The sequence below is a fragment of the Neltuma alba genome, unplaced genomic scaffold, assembly GCF_004799145.2.
Source record: "Neltuma alba isolate B1F8T4 unplaced genomic scaffold, ASM479914v2 tig00005994_pilon, whole genome shotgun sequence".
Classification (NCBI taxonomy): Eukaryota; Viridiplantae; Streptophyta; class Magnoliopsida; order Fabales; family Fabaceae; genus Neltuma; species Neltuma alba.
This window is the reverse complement of record NW_021634308.1, coordinates 27,933-50,255: the sequence shown is the minus strand read 5'-3', so window position 1 is coordinate 50,255 and position 22,323 is coordinate 27,933. Positions and strand designations below refer to the sequence as shown.

Genomic DNA, 22,323 nt, shown 5'->3' with positions numbered 1-22,323 from the left:
CACTTTCTTAAATTGGTATTAGATGATGCCTTCTTTTTTTTAAGCACTTTCCGAGGATTTTTTTTGACCTGAACTTTTTTCTGAAAATGAACGCGAGCTTGAACAGAAATAAAAAAGTGATTTTGTGGATAGGGAAGGACACAAGAATATTTCTTGGATTATAACAAGAGCCCAAGCCCGTACATTAATGGCACCAGACAAAAAAACAATTGACGCGTCGCCCGCTTGAAGATGATAAATTTATTACTTAACCAATAAAAATGTATTACTCCTCTTAAATATAGAACCTAATTTTTGAGTTAATTTTGGTTTTAAATATAAGACTCATTTCTTATATTTATCAGTTTTCTCTAAATTACTTATATGGATATTCCCTCAGCTATAATCAAGTAAAAGAGAAAGATGGGGTATTAAGAAAAGTGATTATGATATTTTAGAAAAAATATGTTACATTTCTTATAATTAACTAACTTACCTAATTTTTTTAATCTAATCAAATTAGTCAAAAATGTCTTATATTAAGGATCGGAGAGTAAATTAATAAAGATTTGATCCAAAACTCATAAAAGTAAATTGTGGGTTCAAATCTCATTATCAGTATAAAATTTTTATTTATGGGCAATATGTAGTGCTTGTGTAGTCACTTTTTAAATTTGGTAACATATCTTGAGTCTAATAAATTTCAATACTCAATTCATTCACATTTTAAATTTTGAACCAAAAAAGAAAAAGAAAAAGATGATCATTACTTAACGTCTTTGTGATCATCATCTTGCGAGATTGCTAGTAACCTCACAGCAAACCCAACTAATTTTTAAATAAAATTAGGTTAAATAAGATTTGATATTGATAAACTATATTTAAATATTGTTGAAATTAATTAAAAATATTGTTTGTTCATAAAATTTAAATCCGACATTTTAGGTATTAATAAACCATATTCAACTAATTTTCTTTCATATTTTTATTTTCTTCTTATTAGTACTCTCACATCCTATTTTATTTTTTTGATAAGTCTTTGCATATCTTTTCTTACTTTCTCATATGCTCAATATAATTTGTTTTTTCTTATATTCAGAGTTCTTTTTTAAATTCCCTTGAAGGTATTTCTTATTTTTCTAATCATCTTCATTTTTTGGTACCAACAGACATACCCAATAAAAATAGCTTTAGGCATTATTTAAAAAAAAAGATCTAAAAAAATTTAATTCAATCATTTATGTGTTGCTAAAATGATGGAATGGTAAGAATGTTTTTATCAACCATTTGTAAAATAAAATTTTTTATAAACTATTGTTTGGTATGCAATTAGAATTTAGAATGAATGATTATAACTCTATAACACTTTTTATGTTTTATGTTGATAGTCAACTTTCATCTACTTATAGGGTATCCAGTCCCTCCACTTGCAATTGGGTTAATCCATCCTCAATTGTAAAATAAATAAATAATTTATGATTTTTTTCCCTCTTTATTGTGCATATTTTTTTAAATGTGTCTTTCCTGTTTTGCAACTACCAAGGCTATAATAATATCAAGGATTATTAATACTATTTTTAACGCTTGAAAGTTAACCTCAATTGTTTTATTTTTATCCTCTAAAATTTGAAATTAGTGGTCTGAATCCCTAAAATTTGACTTAGTGCCCCAAAAAAATTTCAGTCTTTAGAATAGTGTTTTTATTTAATTTCTTGATATAAGGTTTCAAGGATCAAAATCAATAATCCCAAATAAAATCAATAAAAACTTTCTGCTCAAAGAAAAAAATCATTGAAAAAATTTATATTAGACTAAAAACCTAGCAGATCACGAAATCAGCCGTGATCAACCATGAAACAAGTAAGAAATCTAAATCAAATCAGAAAGTAGATCATAAAATCAATTATATCCAATCAAATGGAAAACAAAATATAGAAAAGCTATAAACTCAAAATATACATAATTACGTACGTACACAATTACATGTGTGTGTATAATTATAAACCAACATATTATTTTGTAGTGAGAATTATTGTGAAATCCCAAAAAAAAAAGAATAATTACTAAAAAGTTTCAATAATAAGTAAATAATTTAAACATCTTATTTTCTGCTTTGGATCTTCTCAGTTGTACGTTATGAGCCTTTTTTTTTTTTTAAATATGTTCATTTCATGAAAACTTATTAGTTATTACAATTTTCCCCATTTTATGTCATTATCCATTGAGAGTTTCAGACCTAAAACCTGTATCCCTAATTTTATGAAACAATTGCATATTTTACACCACTCATGTCTAAATCTAATTGATTCTAATGATAATTAGTGTCAATTAATAATATAGATAAATAATTAAGATACTATTAAATGCCCATAATCTAAAAAGATATCCAATGATTTCAATCAATTATATATTCATGGTAAAAAAAAATCAATTATATATTTGAAATGATTAATTAAAAAAATTCCAAATTATCATTATTTTATGTTATAAAAACCCACAAGACCGTGTCAAACTCAAACTTAACCAAAACTGTATAATACCTTTTTTCTCTCTCGTCCAGATCACCTAATAAGCCGCCATGGTTGGTTCTTCGCTTCTTTGGCTATCTCCACTCCCACTTACTATCTCTTCTTTTTCTTTTTCTTTGTTTATGGATTCTTCTTCTTCTTCTTGCAGACTTTTAAGAGAAGGAACTGTGGGCGCAGCAAACATGGCCGTGGACATGTTGATTCCGTTCACTGCTCTAACTGCGGCAAATGTTGCCCTAAGGTATTCTCTCATTCCTCTTTCATGCCCAATGTTTCTTTTTTCACTTATTTTAAGATTAACACCGTATCCTATCCTTAAAATTTGATCTCTTTTTTATTTCGGGTCACGATGGTTTTGATCTTTAAAGCCTTATTTCAAAACAAAAACTATCATTTTCAAATTTCAAAGACCAAAATCAAAGTATCAACTTTTACGAACTAAAGATAGTTTTAAATCATAAACTGAGTTTTAAAAGGGTGGATCTCCTAACAACCGTAAAAGAAAACTCCATACATTTGTCTCTCTTCGGATCTCATCACTTGGTAGTAGCTTAGGCCACATTTTTTTTATTTATAAGTGATGAGTTTTAAATTTGTGGCTGTGATGGTAGGACAAGGCGATTAAAAGATGTATTGTGAGGAACATTGTGGAGCAGGCTGCTATTAGGGATGTGCAGGAAGCTTGTGCATATGAGGGTACGTAAGGTTCATTTTATTTTATTTTCTGAATATTTATAAACTTTACTTTTAATTAATTAATTATTGGATTCAGAGTACAAGCTTCCAAAGATGTATGTTCAGATGCAATATTGTGTGTCTTGCGCCATTCACTCCCATGTTGTGAGGGTTCGTTCTCACGAGGAAAGAAGAAACCGGCAACCACCACAGCCACAGCGATTGGTTAGGGTCATGGTATGCCAATTTTTCATTATAGTTTTTGTTATATCTGTTACTTTGTAAAGATTTATAATAATAATATAGGAATTAAAATAATATAGAATCTATGAATCAAATATTATCTTTAATTATAAGATATTAATTGTAAAGATTTATAATAATAATATAGGAATTAAAATAATATAGAATCCATGAATCAAATATTATCTTTAATTATAAGATATTAATTAAATCTCTTTTTTATATAATGGGGTTATGTTGACTTTATACTCTTTTGTATTCCTCAAGCACTTATTTATAAATATGATTAAGAGTTACTTTTTCCCCTAATTTTATGTTTGCTGTTCAACCAGTTGAAAATAATTAGAATATGAAAGAAACAAATTTTAGATTATTTTACTTGAGAAATGATTTTCAATAGCTTATGATTAATTTAAGAAACATTTTCAAATAAAAGGTTTTTTTTTTAAAAAATGATTTTCATTATTTACTTTGTAGGTCCCAAGTCGTTTCTTTTCTTGTTTCATTTGCTCACTATTTTAATTTTTCATGTAATTTTATATGGTTGTTTAAAGGATGGGCTACCTCGTGCTGGTCAACCTGGGCAAGCACCTCGTCCTCCTACCACTGGTGCCATGAAGCAATCCTAGAATTTCAATTGCATTTGTTCACCTGCTAATTTTTATGAAATACTCGTCCTTTTTTCCCCCATTGCGTACAATTTGTTTTGTGCTTTTTTTTTTTGTGGGCTTGTGAATGGCATTTATTAAAGGGATGCCGAACCATGAGATTCCTTATTTTGAGACACTAGTCATTTAATTTTATAAAGTAATTCAGTGCCAGTTTTGCTGATAATCTAAGTTTTAGTCACTGGTACGTCTTTTTAGTTGTAATTTTCAAAGCACAACCTTGTTTATAAAAGGATTCATATTTTTACAAAAATTAAAATTAGACAAGGTCTCATGCATTCATATAAAGTTTGTGATGAAGCGGATGATTCATTACACCTTTTTATATTTTATTTTTGTAATAATAAGAATAATATTTTCTTTTTTGCCAACAACAACAATAATAATCTAAAGCTATAAAGTTTATTCATAGATTAAAATATCCTCCATGATAAACCTTACAGCTTTGGATTCTTCGCGTTCGACAAGAGAGTGCGAGAAAGTGGTCTGATTCTGAATGAGGGAGTGAGAGCATGAGTGGTCGTAACCTGTGAGTGTGATTTGTGCAATGCTACTAAACAACACTGTCTAAATCTAAAATATAAAGCATTATTTTTATTTTTTATTTTTTAAAAAAGCAAGCTACCAGACTAGATCAAGTCATTTGAACCCTTGGTCTGAAACCCGATCCCACCCAACCAGTCAGCCTGGTCTGGTCTAGTTTCATAATCAGACTAATTTTTAGTGGACCAGACCAGGTTACCTGAATTTTTTACTTAGCCCCAGTTTGTGGCACAGAACATCATCACACGGCTATATTTCACAAACAAGAAAAAATGCCCTGTGACCGATGTGCCATTGATTACTGTGAAAGAAAGTGATATTGTTTTCAAAAGCAGGCATAAACTGCATAAAATTAACCAGAAGTCTGAGTCGAAAGACCAAGCCACCAGAAAGACCTTCATACAATAGTGAAGACATGCTTCCGAAGTAAGATTCCACTTACTTTTTTTCAGGTGACAAGTAAGATTCCATTTTAGATATGCAAGAAAAAGACCAATTTCAAGGTTTGCCTCCAAAGAAAACAAGAATAAGTCAATAATAACGGCAAGAATGAAACTGTTTGTACAATGTACATGCTAGAACTAGACTGACTTTCATGTCTTTACAATGGTTGCATTTCTATGCCAAAATTCTCAACTGCGTCCCCCCCAAAACAATAATTTCAACCTCCATCTTCCCAAATTTTTAGGACATATGCATATATCTTCATAACTTTATTTTTCTCAAATGATGGAGTAGTTGCTCCATTCTTGTAATCAGGCTCAGCCGGCCTGCGCTTGCTAGCTCTCCAGAGTAATCCCGTTATCGTCCATAGATTCTTCAGGTGATCTGGTCTCTGGAAAGTATTCCTCATGGGGATACAATTGATGAAACAGCTGAAAGTACCACCATCAAAGTGGTAAGCGTCATCCACAACATATGAAAATTATCCTTCATTTTCTTTTTTTTTTTTTTTTTGGTGCTGCACATAAACTTACTCATGCACCAACCAAAGTTAATGCCAGCACATGAATATTCTCATGTTCATTTCTCTCCTTGATATGAAGTATTGCAGATATAACAGTAAGGAAAATAGTTCAAGCTGAAAAATTAGTACCTTCTCAGTTGCATCTAAAAGGTCGTTGTAGTTGAGATTCCCATCTGGTGCAGGAGCGAAACTGATGCGATCAAATTTACACTGAAATGAAATAACACATTAGTGAGGAAAAAAATTATGCCAATCAATTTTGCATATGTTGTAATCACGTTAGATTTGTTCTGTTATGGAAAAATTCTAAAAGTACTGTCATTAGTGTGTTAAACAAGAAAAACATAGTGATCCCTATAGGCATTCTGTTTCAGTAATTTTGGGGTAACAAAAATATTAGCCTATAATGGACGCAGCATAAAAAGATAATCCGAGGAAGAAGACCCATCAAAATATGCAGGTAAAATTAAGCATCATATGAGGAGGAAATACTCTAAGCAAACCAGAGTGAGAAGCAAACCGCTGTTATTTTCTGCATATAAAATGCACTCCAAAGCACAATGGGCTTTATCTCTGCGCTATCACTTTGATCACTTGAAATACTATCAGGATTCCCAGCCTCAGGCAACACAAGAAGGGCATTCATGGCAGCTTGTAGTAACTTCTTTCCTTCATCAGAATCTTTACAGACCGCACAAAAGTATAATACAAAACTAAACAAGAGCAAGCAGACAGACCCAAATCACGTTCAGAGATAACTTAAAAGGGTAAGATAAATGTGATTAATGAGCGCGAAAAATGAATATGATAACATAACATAACCAGGATTCACAAGGTCGTAGAAGCCACTCTAACTACATTAAAGGATACAATGAAACACATGATACCAGTATACGAAAAATATGATCATAGAACTAAAAATCTGCGTTTTTTCCAATGGAAAAAATCTGCATGAAGACAACAGAAACATTTCTGAATCATAACAAAGTAAGTACACCTATTTTTTTTTTTTGGGTAACCGATAAATGAATTGAATAATGGACTGCAGTCTGCCTTTATAGTTCATCTTTTTCTTCCCCTCTATGAATCTAGAGGCACAAAGGTCATCTTTTCTTCCATCATTATCTGATGATAGAGGTGAGCAATTTTAGCAGACATTAAAATCAAGGGTTGAAGGGGATGATAGAAAACAAGAGCAGAGACTACGTTGACAGAGGAGCAGAGAGAATTGCCAGAAATTCCTACTTGTGCGTTGCAGTTAGTTATTTCATTCTAGACATCCTCAAGAAAACAAACCTCCTGGTTTTCTGCCTAGCAAAGTCAGCTAACAATGAAGGTGCCACCGAAAGAAATGGTGGTCTTTTTTTTTTTTTTGGTTGGGCTTACAAGAAAAGCTTTTCAAGAGAGGAAAGAAAGCATCCTAAAATTAGAAATGCGAGACAATCTGAAAACTTGACACAGAAACAAAGCCCTAGAAGACTCAAATGCATAAGCGAATTGTCTAATCTCTATGCATTTCAGAAATTGTTAATCCCTTAAGATAAAAACGCACATGCTGAGCACCAAAGAGAAGCCACATGCATTATTCTATCTCCTAACACATGTACGTAAAGGAAAAGACATGTCCTTGAGCCAGAATAAATGTGATTAATATTGCCATCTATCATAAAAACTCATTCCTGAAACAAAAATAAGGCACCTTTAATATCAAGTGGTCCAAGACTAAAGATTTGGACTAGACTTTCAGATGATGCTAGCAAAACTAAGTGCATCAGATGTACTATAAGTGCGTAGTCAGTTGTTTGAACAGCAGGAGACACTATAAAATACTTTATGACACATTCCAGCTCAGACTGTTTGGCAGACACAACCGTCTAAAGGGGAAAAATCAAAATAGTTAGAAGGAAAAGAAGGAAAAGAAAGACATTCCAGAGAAAAATAAAACAGCATATCAATGCTTAATGTGAACTTACATGCCCGGAGGACAAACAGCAAGGTTTGATCCTATCTGAAGAGCTCGGACTGATGTATGTTGCTCAGGATACAAGGCTAGACAGAGAAGAAGAGAAGGTTAATTCTTTTTCTTTCACAATATGTCTTCAACTTTTTTCTTTCAACAAAACGCAGACAATACATGTCTTACATCTAGGAGGATACACCACCAAGCAATTACGCACATCTTTCTTTATGGAACTCCCTGTAACACATATGCCCCTGGCTACCATCCTTTTAACTTCTTTCTGACATAAAATATGAATCCTTTCTATGGAATAATCCGTTGGAGGTGAAGGCAATAGTGATCGAACAGTGAATGATGGATCCAGGATTAGCTGATCACTATATAAATCCTGACCCGAAGCTACTTTAATGCCTTTATAATGCCCAGTAACCTAAACACCAGTTTGAGCGATGATGACGACGAAACTGCTTCATGCTTCAAGAATAGGAACCTCATATTTTCTAAAAAATATTTTTTTTTGTCCAAATAAAACAAAGATTAAAAAATACCTTATCTACAAGAAGAGCAATAACCGGCATTCTGAGAACCTGTAACACATGTTTAAGTTTAAATAAGCACACATGTTTAATAAAACTATTCATAACAATTTTTCCACATCTATGGCAAAAAAGTAGGTAATAACCTTCAGTTTCAAAATTAACCCCCATTTATAGAAAAGTCCAGATATTAAACCTGCGTCTATGATATACAAGTCTCATCCAAAATTGAAAGATATACTACCACTATGACTATAGTCAGAACACAGACAATTGCTCTAGTAAATCAAATGGATGAAAAAGGTATACTCATCTATAAATATTTCAAATTTCCCTTCCCCTCCCCGTCTTGTATCACATAACACCCAGGTGACTTGGTCAACTTTGCTTCAAACGAGTGTATGATAGACCAAGTGCAAAAGGGCACTCAATCTAACGATGTGATAAAAATGGAAGGGGGGAAAAAGTTAAGAGTCAGCCAACGTACATATTCAATGTGTAAAACAATATTTCAAACGATAGTAATGATATGCACTTAATATTTGCAAGGTTCCAGGTTTCACAGAGTATGAAAATGGGGAAATTCACAATGCACAGTACCATTTCACTAAAAACATAAATACATTGGAACTTACATATATGCAACCTTTGACAGCAGCACGACGACAAAAGGCTTGTGGTAACTCGCCTTCACCATAAATAGGATAAAGCAGAGCGCCAGGCGCATTGGGAATCCTGAGACTACATCAGTACCTTACAGAAAAGTGATTTGACTAAAAGAATTAAAGCAGATGCACTGTACAGGGGGAAAACCAATCAGTTACCTGTTAACAGATGAACTGTACAGAGCAAAGCGTTCAATTCCATCTTTTGTCTTGAGTAAATCTTCACAAAAGTCATTATTCTCTTGATCATAATCTGCCATGGCTATAGCATACATAAGAATCCTGTAGGGGATTAGGAAGCATTTAGTAACTAGAGCAAGAACAGAGAACATGCGCTATACAGTTAGGCTTGGCTTGACAGTGTTTCGGCAAAAATGCCTACAAAGATGAAAGAGCTTATTGGAGCGAAAAGTCAAGTTAACGTGAAAATAGGAAGCAATTCTCACTAACAGATAGAATAGAGCGATAGGGTCTGTACGATTTTATCTTTGGCGGCAACCGCATTTTCTCCATGAAACAAACAAATCGGCCCTCCAGATCTTCTTCTGAAATGTTGCAACCATCAACCCTTTCATCTGCATCACTATTGTTGTAATTATCGGTAGAAGCTGCCAAGTGCTGCTGGATGAGCTTAAAGAACTCCATTAACCGGCGCTTCTCTATCAGAGTAAGACTCTTGTTATTAAAAATCGCAGCCCGAGAATCTGGCACATTCACCAATTTCCCATTTGCTTCGTATACAAAGCTAGCATCAATGCCCTTAAATTCTATATACTGGCTTGCACCAGACTTCAACAATATATCAACGGATTTGTCGGCGCAAAATAGAGTCCTAGGTCCTCCCAAGTCCAAATTAAATTTTCTGGAATTTTCACGCAGTAAGTTTTCCTTCTCAGAAGCACAAAGAACAACTTCCACATCAGAGTACAGGGATTGCTGAATGAGTTCTATGACGACGTGATTGCTATCGTCACGCTGATTACCCAACGTAGTTGCGGCGGTAGTGGTTGACGGGGATGCAGAATGGGAATTGAGGAAAGAAGTGAAGTCATCAAGGGAAAGGGAAGCAGAGTAGCTGCCGTAGAAGGAATTGGGATCGAGATGGAGAACGGTCTTCCCAACAGCAGCAGCTGCAGCGGCAATAACAGATTCTGACAGGCCGGTGCCCACGATAATAAGATCAAAGTTCACCGGCTCGATGGGATGATATGAAGAGGGTTCGGCTTCACTCATTGCGTCGACGGCGAGTCGTACTTATTGGGAAGAAGAAGTGGGAAGAAAGCTTTGTCCGTTCAAACAAAGCCACGAAGGTCTAAATCTAGCAATATTCTCCTTTTTTGAGACTCCTAAGTGCAACGGGGCCCTGGTCAAATCCAACAATGGAAGAAGTATATTGATAACTGAATCACAATCACAGATCAAATCAAAACCACTGGATTTGTCCCTTGGATTAAGATATCAATATTGAATTGCTATTTAGACAAAAGCACCAGTGAAAGTTGATGACCAATAGGTTTTATCCATAGTAATATTGTGCTGTAATTATGAACCTATACGGCTTCACTGACCTTTATAACCCATTAACATTGTTTAGTTTTAATAACGAAGTAACTTGGTGCAAGTTTTGCAGATAATCTGTGATTTTTAAAGTAAAACCTCCTTCAAACTTGATGTTCAAGCTAGACATTATGGGATTTCCCACAGTCCTTGTTTTAATACTCCAATTAGAGAGCCAATGAATTTAATAGTATGCAAGCTCTTTTCTAAGTGGAAGTTTCCTTTTCTGAAAGGAATTTTACAGATTACCACATTGAACTCATAAGCCATAATCTATTGGGGAGGGGAAAAAAGCTCAATGCGAGTGGAGCGGATCATGAAAAATGCAAAATTGTATTTAAATGTTTCTAAGAGGACCACACCTTAAAAATTAGCTATTAAAGTTGGGAAATCCAGGGCCTTATATAAAGTCCTTCTTTTAAAGAAACTCACCTAATGTAAAACTCATAACAATGTATCCTTCTTATGAATCAATATCCTTACGGCTCCACATTGAGATGCTTCACTTGGCCTCTTGATTGTTTGCCCCTCCCCAAACAGTTCTCTCTAGTTGGTTGGCTTTTAACGAAAGCACCATGTGTATAGATTAGCTTATTAACACCAGACGTAATTGAATGAACACATTGATTTTGTCAAATACTCATTGCTTACAATGTTCAAATAGCATGAAGTTCCGAAACAAGGCAGAATCAGAAAATGACATGCAAACAGAGTGATGAAGAAGGCTGCAGGAAGGACGGCAAGAGAACCAGCAAAAAGGACGGGAGAGAATCAGCAGAGAGAGGATTGCAAAATCAAATCCACGTTCTGTTCTCACAGCACCCGCTCCTTGTGTAACTTGTCCTTCAAATCCTTTCCTTTTGGCCCACTCCTTCCAGGGGAAAATTGTTAAAAAATATGTTTAAAAATTTTACTAACTAAAAAAATCTAAACTTAAGCGAGTACAACTATTATCAGTACCTGTAATTTTCTTCAACTATATGCAACATATCTTTTGTTTTGATGACTTTTGCATATTATTAAAAAATATGTTGTATACAGTAAAAAATATGTTGTACTTGCTTAAGATAGTTGTATCTGTTTAACTTTAAATCATTTTAACTAATTAAATTTTTAAATAGGTACTTTTTACCAAATTTTCTTTATTCCATTCTCATACCATATCTTTATTTGCCCCACTCCAAAGAAGCCCTCTATCATGATAAAGTGCCATGAGTGCTCCTTACAGGTTTATTCGCACATTTATTACTTTGATGATAAATATGCTTAAATTTGGCGTTCCAACTCGACCCTATATGATTCCTTATTTCAGGAGTCAGTGGTCATTTTTTATACGCAGATGCTTCCTCTACTTCATTCTTTTCATTCTTTTTCTCCATCGTAATATTGTCCTGGCCATTACATTATGGTCTGAAGGAAGTAACTCGTTACAAGTTTTGCAGATAATCTAAGTTTTAGTCACTAGCACATCGTTTTAGTCTTAGTTTTCAAACAGGAACCTTGTTTAGAGACGTTTTTACTGGTAACGACCTCTACGGACTTAGATGAGATGAATGACAGTGAAAGCATTTTAATTATTACTGAGTTTAAATTTGTACAAAATAAATATGTTTGATGGAAACAATGGTGTGTCAGACAAGTTGTATTCTTGTAGTTGCATCTCCAAATTCTACTCGAGGTTGTTTAAAAAAAAAAAAAAAGCCCTGACCAAGAGCCCTCGTTTAAAAAACTCAAGATTTTTGCCAAATTTCTCCTTTTGCGGACAGAGGGTAATAAGTGTGGGTTAACTTCTGCCCCGTTAGTAAAACAATGTCCAATTCAGCAATATAAGCTTTCACTCCAATTTGTATATGTAGATGAGACCAAAAAGAGAATATTTAAAATATTTTAAAGAATGAGGTATTTAGGTTCCCCCCCCCCCCCCAATAACAAAATTGCAGACAAACTGAAAATTTTCATCAGCAGCATTGAGTTCAGTGAGTGCATAAATAAGAGTTTCAGTGATGTCCTTGCTGGCCAATTGACCGAGTCAACTAGGCAAATCAGGTCAGTGAAGTGGAACCAACCCAGCATTGTCCTTCTTAAGTTCATCCATGAGAAGAAACAAGCGGGCAATTACCAGTAATCTCCACAAATCATGTCTCGAAGCAGAACCAACCCATTATTGTCCTTCTTGTACAACCATGAGAAGAAAGAATCAGGCAATTACCAGTAATCTCCACAAGAGCATGTGCCATTTTTGAAATGATGAAACCTGCTAGAGTCTCGCACTATAATTTCTCGATTCTTTATCTTGGATATGAACTTGAAGGCAACGTGACAATCACTGCATACCCTCAGGTTCTTCATCACCCTTATAGGTGCACCCTCTTGGGTGTTCATTAAAGCAAAAGCAATTGCCAACTTTTCACTATGATGTGCCAAGTTATATTCTTTCTCCTCATTATCCATGTCATGCAAAACGGAGGCAGTATCGGGGACATAGCCATGGAACTTCATTTCTGAAGTTAGTTCTTCTAGATACAAATCAATCTCCACTGACATTGGGTGGGATTTTCCACCCTGAGTGAACTGGTGAACTTGATTCTTCAGTTCTACCCAACTAATACCAGGTTCTTTCTTCACCTTCCGGTCTCTCATGGCTTTCCTCACTTCGGAAACATCCTGCCAACTCTTAGCTGAAGCATGAATGTTTGAGAGAAGAACATAAGAAGCTGAGTCGTAGGGATCTATCCTAATAACTTCTTCAGCAATTTTTCTTGCCATTTCAGTATTCTTGTGGATTTTACATGCAGATAACAATGTTTTCCATATAATTGCATCAGCCCTTACAGGCATTTCTCGTATCATAGCCACAGCATCCTCCAAACAACCAGATCTACCGAGTAGGTCAACCATGCAGGTATAATGTTCTAACCAAGGCTTGAGTCCATACACATCGACTATCAAATTGAAGAACTCGAGCCCCTTGTCCTTCAGTCCACTATGACTGCAAGCATATAGCAAACTCAAGAATGTTACCTCATTTGCCTGTAATTTTTCTTGCTCCATTTGATGAAAGAGTTTGATAGCTTCTTGCCCCTCCCCATGGAAACCATAAGCAGCAATCATTGAGCTCCATAATACAACATCCGGTTCATCGCATTCTGAGAATGCTTTGACAGAGTCTTCCAGACATCCACATTTGGAGTACATACTAACTAGTGAACTAACTACAGCAACTACAGAGCTAGCTCCTGCTTTGATTGCTTCGGTATGAATTTGCTTTCCCTGACCAAGGGTGGCTAACTCTGAACAGGCACTAATCACACTCACAAAAGTAATCTTATCAGGCCTAAAACCCGCCATCTTCATCAAACAGTAGTGATTCAGAACTTCTTCAGCATATCCATTTTGTGCTTTTCCAGCAATAAGTGTATTCCAAGCAACAACATTATGAGTTGGCATTGATTTGATAATTTTTTCTCCGTCTTGCATGCTTCCCACTTTCATATACATATGAGCTAAAGAGCTTCCCACAACCAAATTAAACTCAAACCCACATTTCATCACATAAGCATGAACTTGCATTCCTGCTAACAAAGCTCTCAAATGTGCACATCCCCTAAGTATGCTACCTAAGGAGTACTCATCAGGCATGAAACCCAAGTTGTTCATTTCTGAGAACAATGACATAGCCTCCTCATTCATTTCAAACTGGGTCAATCCTGTGACCATTGCATTCCATGTTGCAACATTTCTCTCTGACATTTCATTAAACAACGTATTAGCACTCTCAAAATCACGATTTTGAAGATATGCTTTAATCATAATGTTACATGACATTGTATTCCTCTTGGGCATACGATGAAACAAAGTCACAACTGTCTGCAGGTCTCCAAACTTTGAGTAGAGGTTCAAGAGATGATTGGAAATGAACTTGTCCGAGGAAGTCCCGGATGTGATTATCAAAGAATGGAGTTGTTTCCCTAAGGGCATGGACTTTCTCAATATACATGCTTGGAATAGATGAGAGAACAGATTGGGTTCTTCCCATATCTTAGGTACAAAGAAATTAAATGCTTCTTTAATGTATCCTTTGTTACAAAGGCTGACAAATTGCTCTTTGAGATCCACAAGGTGCCCTTTTTGCAAGTGAGATTTCAGAGAAATGGTGGAGAAATGTAAAACTGGATTTTGAAAAATGGCGGCCACATAAGAGATGTTAAAATACCGAAGACAAGAAGCGCCCACGCTGTAGGCTTGTTTAAATTGCCCTTTCATACATAAAATGAGGCTTTTTCTAGTTATAAACCGGGAGAAAAGAAAATATCTCTCAAAATGCTGCAGAAGCAAAATTATTTACCCAAATACTATAGTTCTTCCAAATTTTTTTAATTTGTGCCTTTCGCCCTCCGAGCTAGTGGTATCCCTCCACCGTCGCCCCCTCGCCTCCACCCTGACGGACAGATGTTCGAGGGTGGAAGAGGGTTGAGGACGGAGACTTTGCCTTGTGACGGAACCCACCACGAATCTCAGCGTCACCGCCACTTTCATCCTCTCCTCTGTCTGGCAACAACCATTTCTGTATATTATTCTCCCTCACCAAAGCCCTTCGCTTTTGCCAGTCAGAGCCAGAGTTTCAGCCTCCCGGCATTGGTTTTCTTTCGGGTGAAGAATATGGATTTATAATTTATTAATTATGAGTAACATTTGATATAAAAAATAAAATAATTTTTTTAAAAAAAATGACAAAATAAAATTTATTTATTATTAACTTAGTAAATAATTATTATCTCAATTTTTTTCTTGCGTCTATTTATAATATAAAGTAGGGAAAATGACATTAAAAAGAAGAAAGTGATGCTTGATTTGATATTTTGTAAATGTAATCAAATGTCTAAAATTACTCATTAATTTTTTTTTAAAAAGAAAGCTATCAAACTTGTAATTCTCAATACATTTGTTAATTATAACTTGTTAATAAACTTTTTAATATAATGACATTTTTGTTATTTACCAAATTGGAATATTACAATTTTTAACTTCCTTTTATGTCATTTTCCTTATAAAATACTCCTCCGGTCCTAATTATAAGACCCAATTGACTTATTTGAGGAGATTAAGGAAGTAAGTTAAGTTGGTTATTTATAATAAATAAGTGTTGTCATTCCTAAAATATCCTTGCTAATTAAGTATATTGGCTAAAACTATCATTATTAGAAGGATTATCTTGAAAAAAATGCATAAATATAAGAGACAAAATGGATTGGGGTCTTATAATTAGGACCAAATAAAAAGTCAAATGGAGTCTTATAATAAGGACCGGAAGAGTATTATTGATATTGATTTTGTTCAAATATGAGATCATCAATTTTTTTTTTGGGCCAACACATCGACTAGATTAAGGGGGGAAAGATTCATCTTATCTAATTCTATGCCTTTTCCTATTTGTTTGACAGAGTCAAGTTGGATTCTCAGTGTCTGATGACAAGTATGGGCTTGAGTTTTTTTCCCCTCGCTAAATCATAAGTATCTTCCTAATGGAAGTAATCCTATTTGAAGCACTGTTGAGCACTTGATATGGATACCTTTTCCAACATGAATTCGAATTTTTATTCATCACGTTGTGAGGGACTAGCACTTCCCGTTAGACGCAACTCCCATTGGTTATATGGGCTTGAGGTTGTTTCCTTTATTCGTTGGTCTGCTTGCTTGTGTTGATTCTGTTTTGGCCTTCATCTTGGCTGCATGATGTTATCGGTTATATAATATTGTTCTATCGCCAATAAAAGTTGATTCACTTGATAAAAGGGTAATTCATAACCCATAATATCGCATGTTCAAATCCCACTATTGATTGATGTAAAGACTTTATTAGTAAACAATTTGTATGCAAACCTAGACCCTAGGAAATCTCTGAACACTTTGAGGAAAAGATTTTAAATTTTTCTTGAACTTAGAAATCAATGGAACTTGCCATCCCAATTGTTGAGAATACAGTTTACAATTTTACATCCAATAAACGCAAATACCCAATTAACGAACCACTCCACTAACCATATAGATAAATGCCTCACCTCACTTCACCTTCTTCAAAATTGTCAATTCCTTGCATTTGTTTTGGAAATGGATCAAATTTAACACACAGAAGTTAGGTTATTATTCATGACCTCCTTCACAATGCCTTGCACTTGCTATTATGCAAGGATGTGACTAAAATACTCACTGCAGTAACAATGATGTACATGAAAACTGAACAATTTCATAATATATAATATAAAATCTATTAAAAAAAAAAGGGAACTATTCAGAAGTTACAAACAGTATGGTTCACTTCTCAAACTCCTTACAATGAACATGCTCCACTGTCACTGTCAATGACAATGTCATTCACAAGTCCTTTGGTCATAGACTCATACAGTTCACACCTTCATTTCAACTAGGCTCTACAGTAATAATAAATATCAGACAACACTCTATATGTGTGTGCGCGCGCGCGCGCACATAGTATAGCATGAATTGCTCATGTACTCTTTAGTTTTCCTTGTAGTTTAACCAAGTATGGTCACCATTAGGTTTGTAGCAAGGCCAGGGCAGATCAAATGCAGTAGGTTGGAAGGCTAGAAGGTCGGTAAACGAAAGTTCTAATTGTATGGGAATAACCTGATGGGTGATTGTAGCTGAATTTCACCCCTGAGCTGCCCTTGCCGAGTTCGGTGCAGTGCTCATGGAAGCTGCTAATGGGACGAGCAAGACAGGCATCCCAACGATCGCTCTCGGGCATTGTCTCGGCAACAGTGTAAATCCCTCTAGTGTCTGTGAATGCCTGGTAATTTAGAACCTCCCCAGACTTTGTGATGCAAAGAACAGCAACCTCAGCACCTGCATCAAAGCAGTCACAGTCACATTTTAGGAAATCCAACAGAATATTGATAGTTAATCATGTTATGGATTGATCCGCCAAATCTGAATCCTAGGTCGCATCAAGCATTTGAAATGCATTTTATTTTTCATTTGTTTTGCTGGAGAAAGGGACTAGTTTCACCTCCAGAGGACAATCACATTGCTATTACCTCTGTTGCATTACCCTTCAATTATAATACAGGGGGGCAGATAGAATTGTGCCATCAAACTGATGAGCAGAATCAACCAAATCAATTACTTGGTTCAAATGTGATAATATTGCTTATCAGAATTCAAATACAACAGGTTAAAAAGAAAAATCAATTCAAGCTGCTGGAGTCAACATAAATTTTATTCAAGTAGCAGAATCAACGTACAAGGTTGCCAAGACCCCACAATGTGTGGATCACAGTTACATAAGTGGTATTTTAAGATGGAAACTTGAAAGTTTTGAATTTTCAGATTGTTTGAATAGTTTTTCACCAATTGCAAAAATGAAACTGAATCAGATGATTGTGAGGAAAACCCTTGAGCTGCTCCTAGTTTCCCAATGTAAAATCATGGAGATTACAACTTACTACAAGTAGCTTTGGCCCTAGAATAGAGAACAATAGGAACAAAGTTATTTCAATAAATCAAACCCATCAAAAGCATAATGAGACAACTATTGACTGCAAAATAAAGCGACACAAACACTTTCCCTGATTCACATCCTCTGTAGAAAACAGGTAGTTCCGACAAGTTTAGTCTTGAAAATATTCACCACTCAAGGGGCTCCAATGCTAACTCTAATGAAGTCAGTTGTAAGGCCAGTAAGGCAATCTACTACATTCATACCTCTCTGCCTGAACTTGCCTGCGTGGAATGCAGCGATGGGACCCAAAATATTCTGGTTGTTGATAAATATAAGCAAACAATAGCAATTGTGTTGCAAGAGAATGCGAAGAAAATGGTTTTGAAAAAGTGAAATATAATTTACTAGAATTGTATCCAGATGATTCAGAAAGGCTCTAAGAACATTATTACAAAGCTCCTTCCGAACTTCAATCCTTGCCATCCTTGGAAATCACAAACTAAAACATTGGGCTAAAGGCGAAGTGATACTAATCAGTCAGTGAATCGATTTTTAAATTTCTTTTAAAGAAGTATGGCCATGCCAATGATTAAAATTTAGCTTGAACGGATTGGTCAGAATGGTAACTGGTTAAACTAAAGTTATGTCATTCCAGCAAAGCAGCAAGCTTAAAACAGGCTATCAAATTCTTCATCAAGGCTTGCAAGAACAATCGAGTAAAACACCAAGCCATCTTATGGCACGGATTCTACTTCAGCATTACTAACAAATTTTTACATGTAAAGCCAATATAAGATTGAAGAAATCGCACGCATCCAACAAATCTTAAGATCAAATAAGCTATTTGTGACTGCAGATGAAATCAGTGGGGTGACCAAATTGAAAGGCTGAAACTTCAATTGCAATAATGATTGATATGAAACAGATGGTACAAGACTAAATTAAGAGACTCTTCCAACCTATTTCCACAGTCCATATATAACGAAACTGCACTTCAGCAAGCTTATAAAGGCAGGATCATCAGCTGAGTTCATCAGTTGAGGAAAAACACAATGCAGTTCAATTAAAATGAAAATCAATTTCGGCACAAAATCAGAAATCCAATTGGACAACCCAGTCCGAAGGACACCGAAATGAAAGACAGTGCCAATTGAAGAGAGAAGGTGGGGGGACCTTCGAGGATATGGTCTTCAGGTCCAATAGAAGAATCGCCACAGACATCACAAACAACCCTGCCATGGATTTCACCAGTCCAAGCTGAAGCACCCAAGACGAAGAACATCAATAGAGTAAGACGTATTCCCACCTTGAGCTGCTTCTTCCTCAGAGGTTCCATGCTTGGAATCTTCTTTCACCTTCAGAAAGAAACGCCCTGTAACGTCTTCTTTGTACAATTTCCTCTTTCAGGGGTTGGTAGTTCTACGGCGCCTGCAATTTCCCACCGACACAAGACAAAGGAAGAGTCATAGGGAGACTAGACATAACGCTTTCGCTAGGCTGAGTCCAACTCGCGGGTGAAGGAGGCATACCCGTGGGAGGACAAAAACGGAATTAAGCAAAATGATGGGGACTAAAACGGAATTAAGCAAAATGTTAGGGGCTAAACCGGTAACCTAGCCATTACGGCTTCCTATAAATACCCCGACTAACCCATCCCTTCATCTCGGCGCCGAACCAAGGCGGAGCTTGTGCGAAAACGTAGGTGGCATATCTGTATTCGATTGCGATGGAGATTAGTTCGATTTCCTGTAAAGAAAGATTTTTAGTTGTGCTGTTAACTTCTCTCCTGTAAATCCTGTCAATCAAGCTCAGTGATTATATTTTTGCTTGATTTCATGGCTTGAAGTTTTTTGTTGCAGTAATGCAGACCTCATTTTGCGTCTAACTGTTGTTTTTGTTCGTATCATTGCTCTGCTCTTGGGTGTGAAGATACAATTAACAATTCTTCATTTTTCCCACTCTTAGAAATTGATGGGTGGTTGATTGCTCGAATGCAGTGTGTTGCCATTCACATATGCAGATTCTTTCAAGAAATTATTTTCCCACAGCTGAATCCCTGTGACGATTTGTTTTAACATTAAAAGTAGTGGACTGAATCATATTGAGGAGAAATGGAATCTGAGGGATGTTTAAATCTCTTAACCAGTTCATTGTTCACAAGTTAGCGAGAAACTGACTTCAACTTCGTGAACTCGTTTTCAGCAATGTTCATTGTTTTTAAATAGTCTTGGTTTATTCGACTGTCTTGGATTTGCATAGTGGATAAGCGCAGCCCTTAAGATCGCCTTTCTCTTTCAGCCATGAAAGCGTTTTGAGTCATAGCTGCGCGACATAAACCATCAACAATGGAGGCTTTTCTTTAGGGTTTTCCTAAAGTTTCCTCCTCTGTCCCACCTGTTTCTCATAATCTTGAGGCATACTTTTACCTTTCGTTCTGCAACTTGTATCCCATTTTGATGATCTCTGTTTGAGATTCAACTTATGGGAGTTCAGTTGAGTTCCTTGGGTGCTTTTTCCTGTGTCTCAGTGGCAGGTGGGAAACAATTCCTATAATGGCTTTCTTTTTCAGTCTCATTTTTGCTGTTATATTTGATGACTGGTTCACCAGTTGATTTAGGTTCCCCCCCCCCCCCTCCTACTCTCAACTGTTGCATGCCATTGAGTATTGAGGAAAACAGAAAGCAAGGATGATGAATCAATTAGATGTGTGAAAGGAATTTTCCTTTCTGAACTCAAACTTTTGAGGCATATTTGTAAGTCTGACTTGCTCTTTGATCTTTGTTGTGTTAGAAAATTCTGTGGAAGATATCGAATGATTCCCCCCACTTATATTATTATTATTCAACAATAACTAATTTGTTTTTTGGGCTATCTAATTTTGAGGCAGGGTCAATCACCGAATGTGGGCAGGAGGCATCTATCTAATGTTTCTTTTATTCTTTATGCTGAAATTAAGAAAAAAAATTATTTTCTAATGAAGTTAATATGTCAACCCCGGATATTATATTAAAGCCAGAATTGATACGCTTTAAACTAGTCATTGGAACAAGAATATTTTAAACTATAATCTAGATACTAAAATCTTTGAAATAAAATGACATTAATGGCCTAATAGCTATATGAAAATAATTTGCACGTGGTTTGACCGGCCCATGGGAGCGGAAGCATGAATATGAACAACTGGAAAAGAAAGCCCAATACCGAGGAAGATTGTACTGCTTTGTTAAGCCTCAGGATGTTAAAGGCTGAAGGCGGAATCCAGCAGAAAGACCAATCAAACTAGACAAAACAAAAGATATATTATAAGTAGAGAAAATTTTTATATAGATGTATAATTTTATTTATTATTTATTATAGTGTTAATTTTGTTTACATTAGGGGTAAAGTTAAAAAATTGTTAAATTTTAAATAAAAGTTAATGAAGTTTAAAATTTATCTTAATTTAAGTGAAATATGTTAAAAATAACTTATAAATAAAATTAGAAAAGTATCCGACAATGTTGGAACTTTAATTCTCCTCAAAGATTTAATGAACATGTCACGTGCTAGAGTATTTTCTTAAATAAATATTTTACAAAAACTTAACATCTATTTATTATAAATAATTAAATTAATTTTTTAATATTTATAAATTAATTATCTCCTCTTTATGTTAAAAATTGAAGGTTGCATTTTTTTAAAAGAAAAAATTAACCTTTTGATTTTCCAAGCATATTCATGGCTAACTTTCTCAAATATACTTCCTAGCCTTTTTAACTCGTAACGTGTGGCAAGAACTACTGCATGGCTTCAAAGCAAGGCTTCAAAATATGGTCTCACCCGCAGAGCCTCCCCCTTCTGTCTTAAGGTCACACGGCAGAGAACAAGAAAAACTGCAAAACCATGGCAAAGGAGAAATATGACATGGCTCTCAGGCTTTGAGCAATTTGCTTTTCATGGAGCAGAGAACATGGATGGCCAATGAAATGCTACAATGAATTATAAGGATCATGGCTCTGTTTTATGACTAGGTGTGAAAAGTCACCCAATGAAATATGAAGTATTCGACTATCCATTAACTCATGATTATTTTTCTTTTGGTTCTGCGTATTGAACTGCATGAAATCACGCTCTGAACTATAAATTAGGCCACGAATCAATTGGGTAAGGAGGATGAACTTTGTAGCTTATTTGGAAGCCATATCAGCTGTATTTTTTGCTACATAGGATGATTGATGAACTCTGCAGCTTATTTGGAAGCCATATTAGTTGTTTTTTTTTTTTTTTGCCACATAAGATGATTGAATGATGACTCAATACGACTTTTGTAGGAAAAAAGAGTCTTTCTACTTCTTTTTCTTTTATGTTCATCCACTTCTCATCTCAACCATTAAGATTGAAATTCAAACTGGTCAGATTTCATATTATATGAAATATAATTTGTATAATATTTTTATTATTGTTTTAAATTATCATAACTAAAATTTGGTAATTCAGTTTTATTTATTTATTTTTTACAAAAATTAACATTATATTCATAATTTTATAAAATAAGAAATCTAGA

General features: G+C 35.1%; 4 protein-coding genes and 2 non-coding genes across 7 annotated transcripts; 3 read left to right on the top strand and 3 right to left on the bottom strand.

Annotated features, from left to right (window-relative positions):
* The first annotated feature begins 1,830 nt into the window (after positions 1–1,830).
* LOC114749236 (40S ribosomal protein S26-1-like) lies at positions 1,831–4,054 on the top strand. Its single transcript, XM_028937727.1, has 5 exons — positions 1,831–1,839; positions 2,656–2,748; positions 3,119–3,203; positions 3,280–3,419; positions 3,980–4,054. The coding sequence occupies exons 1-5, from the start codon at positions 1,831–1,833 to the stop codon at positions 4,052–4,054; spliced, it is 402 nt and encodes a 133-aa protein (XP_028793560.1).
* A 1,024-nt stretch (positions 4,055–5,078) lies between these two features.
* Positions 5,079–10,224, bottom strand: LOC114749232 (rab escort protein 1-like). Its single transcript, XM_028937721.1, has 9 exons — positions 9,243–10,224; positions 8,924–9,046; positions 8,735–8,834; positions 8,112–8,150; positions 7,747–7,993; positions 7,577–7,652; positions 6,124–6,316; positions 5,733–5,813; positions 5,079–5,511 (listed from the first exon to the last, which is right to left on the bottom strand). Exons 1-9 carry the CDS (start codon positions 9,995–9,997, stop codon positions 5,416–5,418), a joined length of 1,710 nt encoding a protein of 569 aa, XP_028793554.1. The 5' UTR covers positions 9,998–10,224; the 3' UTR covers positions 5,079–5,415.
* Positions 10,225–12,255: 2,031 nt separating this feature from the next.
* On the bottom strand, positions 12,256–14,693 carry LOC114749231 (pentatricopeptide repeat-containing protein At2g41080-like). The gene has a single exon (XM_028937720.1). The coding sequence runs from the start codon at positions 14,582–14,584 to the stop codon at positions 12,527–12,529; it is 2,058 nt and encodes a 685-aa protein (XP_028793553.1). The 5' UTR covers positions 14,585–14,693; the 3' UTR covers positions 12,256–12,526.
* Positions 14,694–16,615: 1,922 nt separating this feature from the next.
* On the bottom strand, positions 16,616–19,192 carry LOC114749233 (uncharacterized). Of its 2 annotated transcripts, XM_028937724.1 has the most exons (3): positions 18,954–19,192; positions 16,863–17,185; positions 16,616–16,799 (listed from the first exon to the last, which is right to left on the bottom strand). In XM_028937724.1, exons 1-2 carry the CDS (start codon positions 19,114–19,116, stop codon positions 16,902–16,904), a joined length of 447 nt encoding a protein of 148 aa, XP_028793557.1. In that variant the 5' UTR covers positions 19,117–19,192; the 3' UTR covers positions 16,616–16,799; positions 16,863–16,901. The 2 variants fall into 2 exon arrangements, with proteins under 2 accessions (XP_028793557.1, XP_028793555.1); XM_028937722.1 differs by having other exon boundaries at positions 16,616–17,185.
* A 639-nt stretch (positions 19,193–19,831) lies between these two features.
* LOC114749243 (small nucleolar RNA R21) lies at positions 19,832–19,908 on the top strand. Its single transcript, XR_003740535.1, has one exon. It is a non-coding gene; the product is annotated as a small nucleolar RNA R21 (small nucleolar RNA).
* A 548-nt stretch (positions 19,909–20,456) lies between these two features.
* On the top strand, positions 20,457–20,553 carry LOC114749242 (small nucleolar RNA Z266). Its single transcript, XR_003740534.1, has one exon. It is a non-coding gene; the product is annotated as a small nucleolar RNA Z266 (small nucleolar RNA).
* The last annotated feature ends 1,770 nt before the right edge of the window (positions 20,554–22,323 follow it).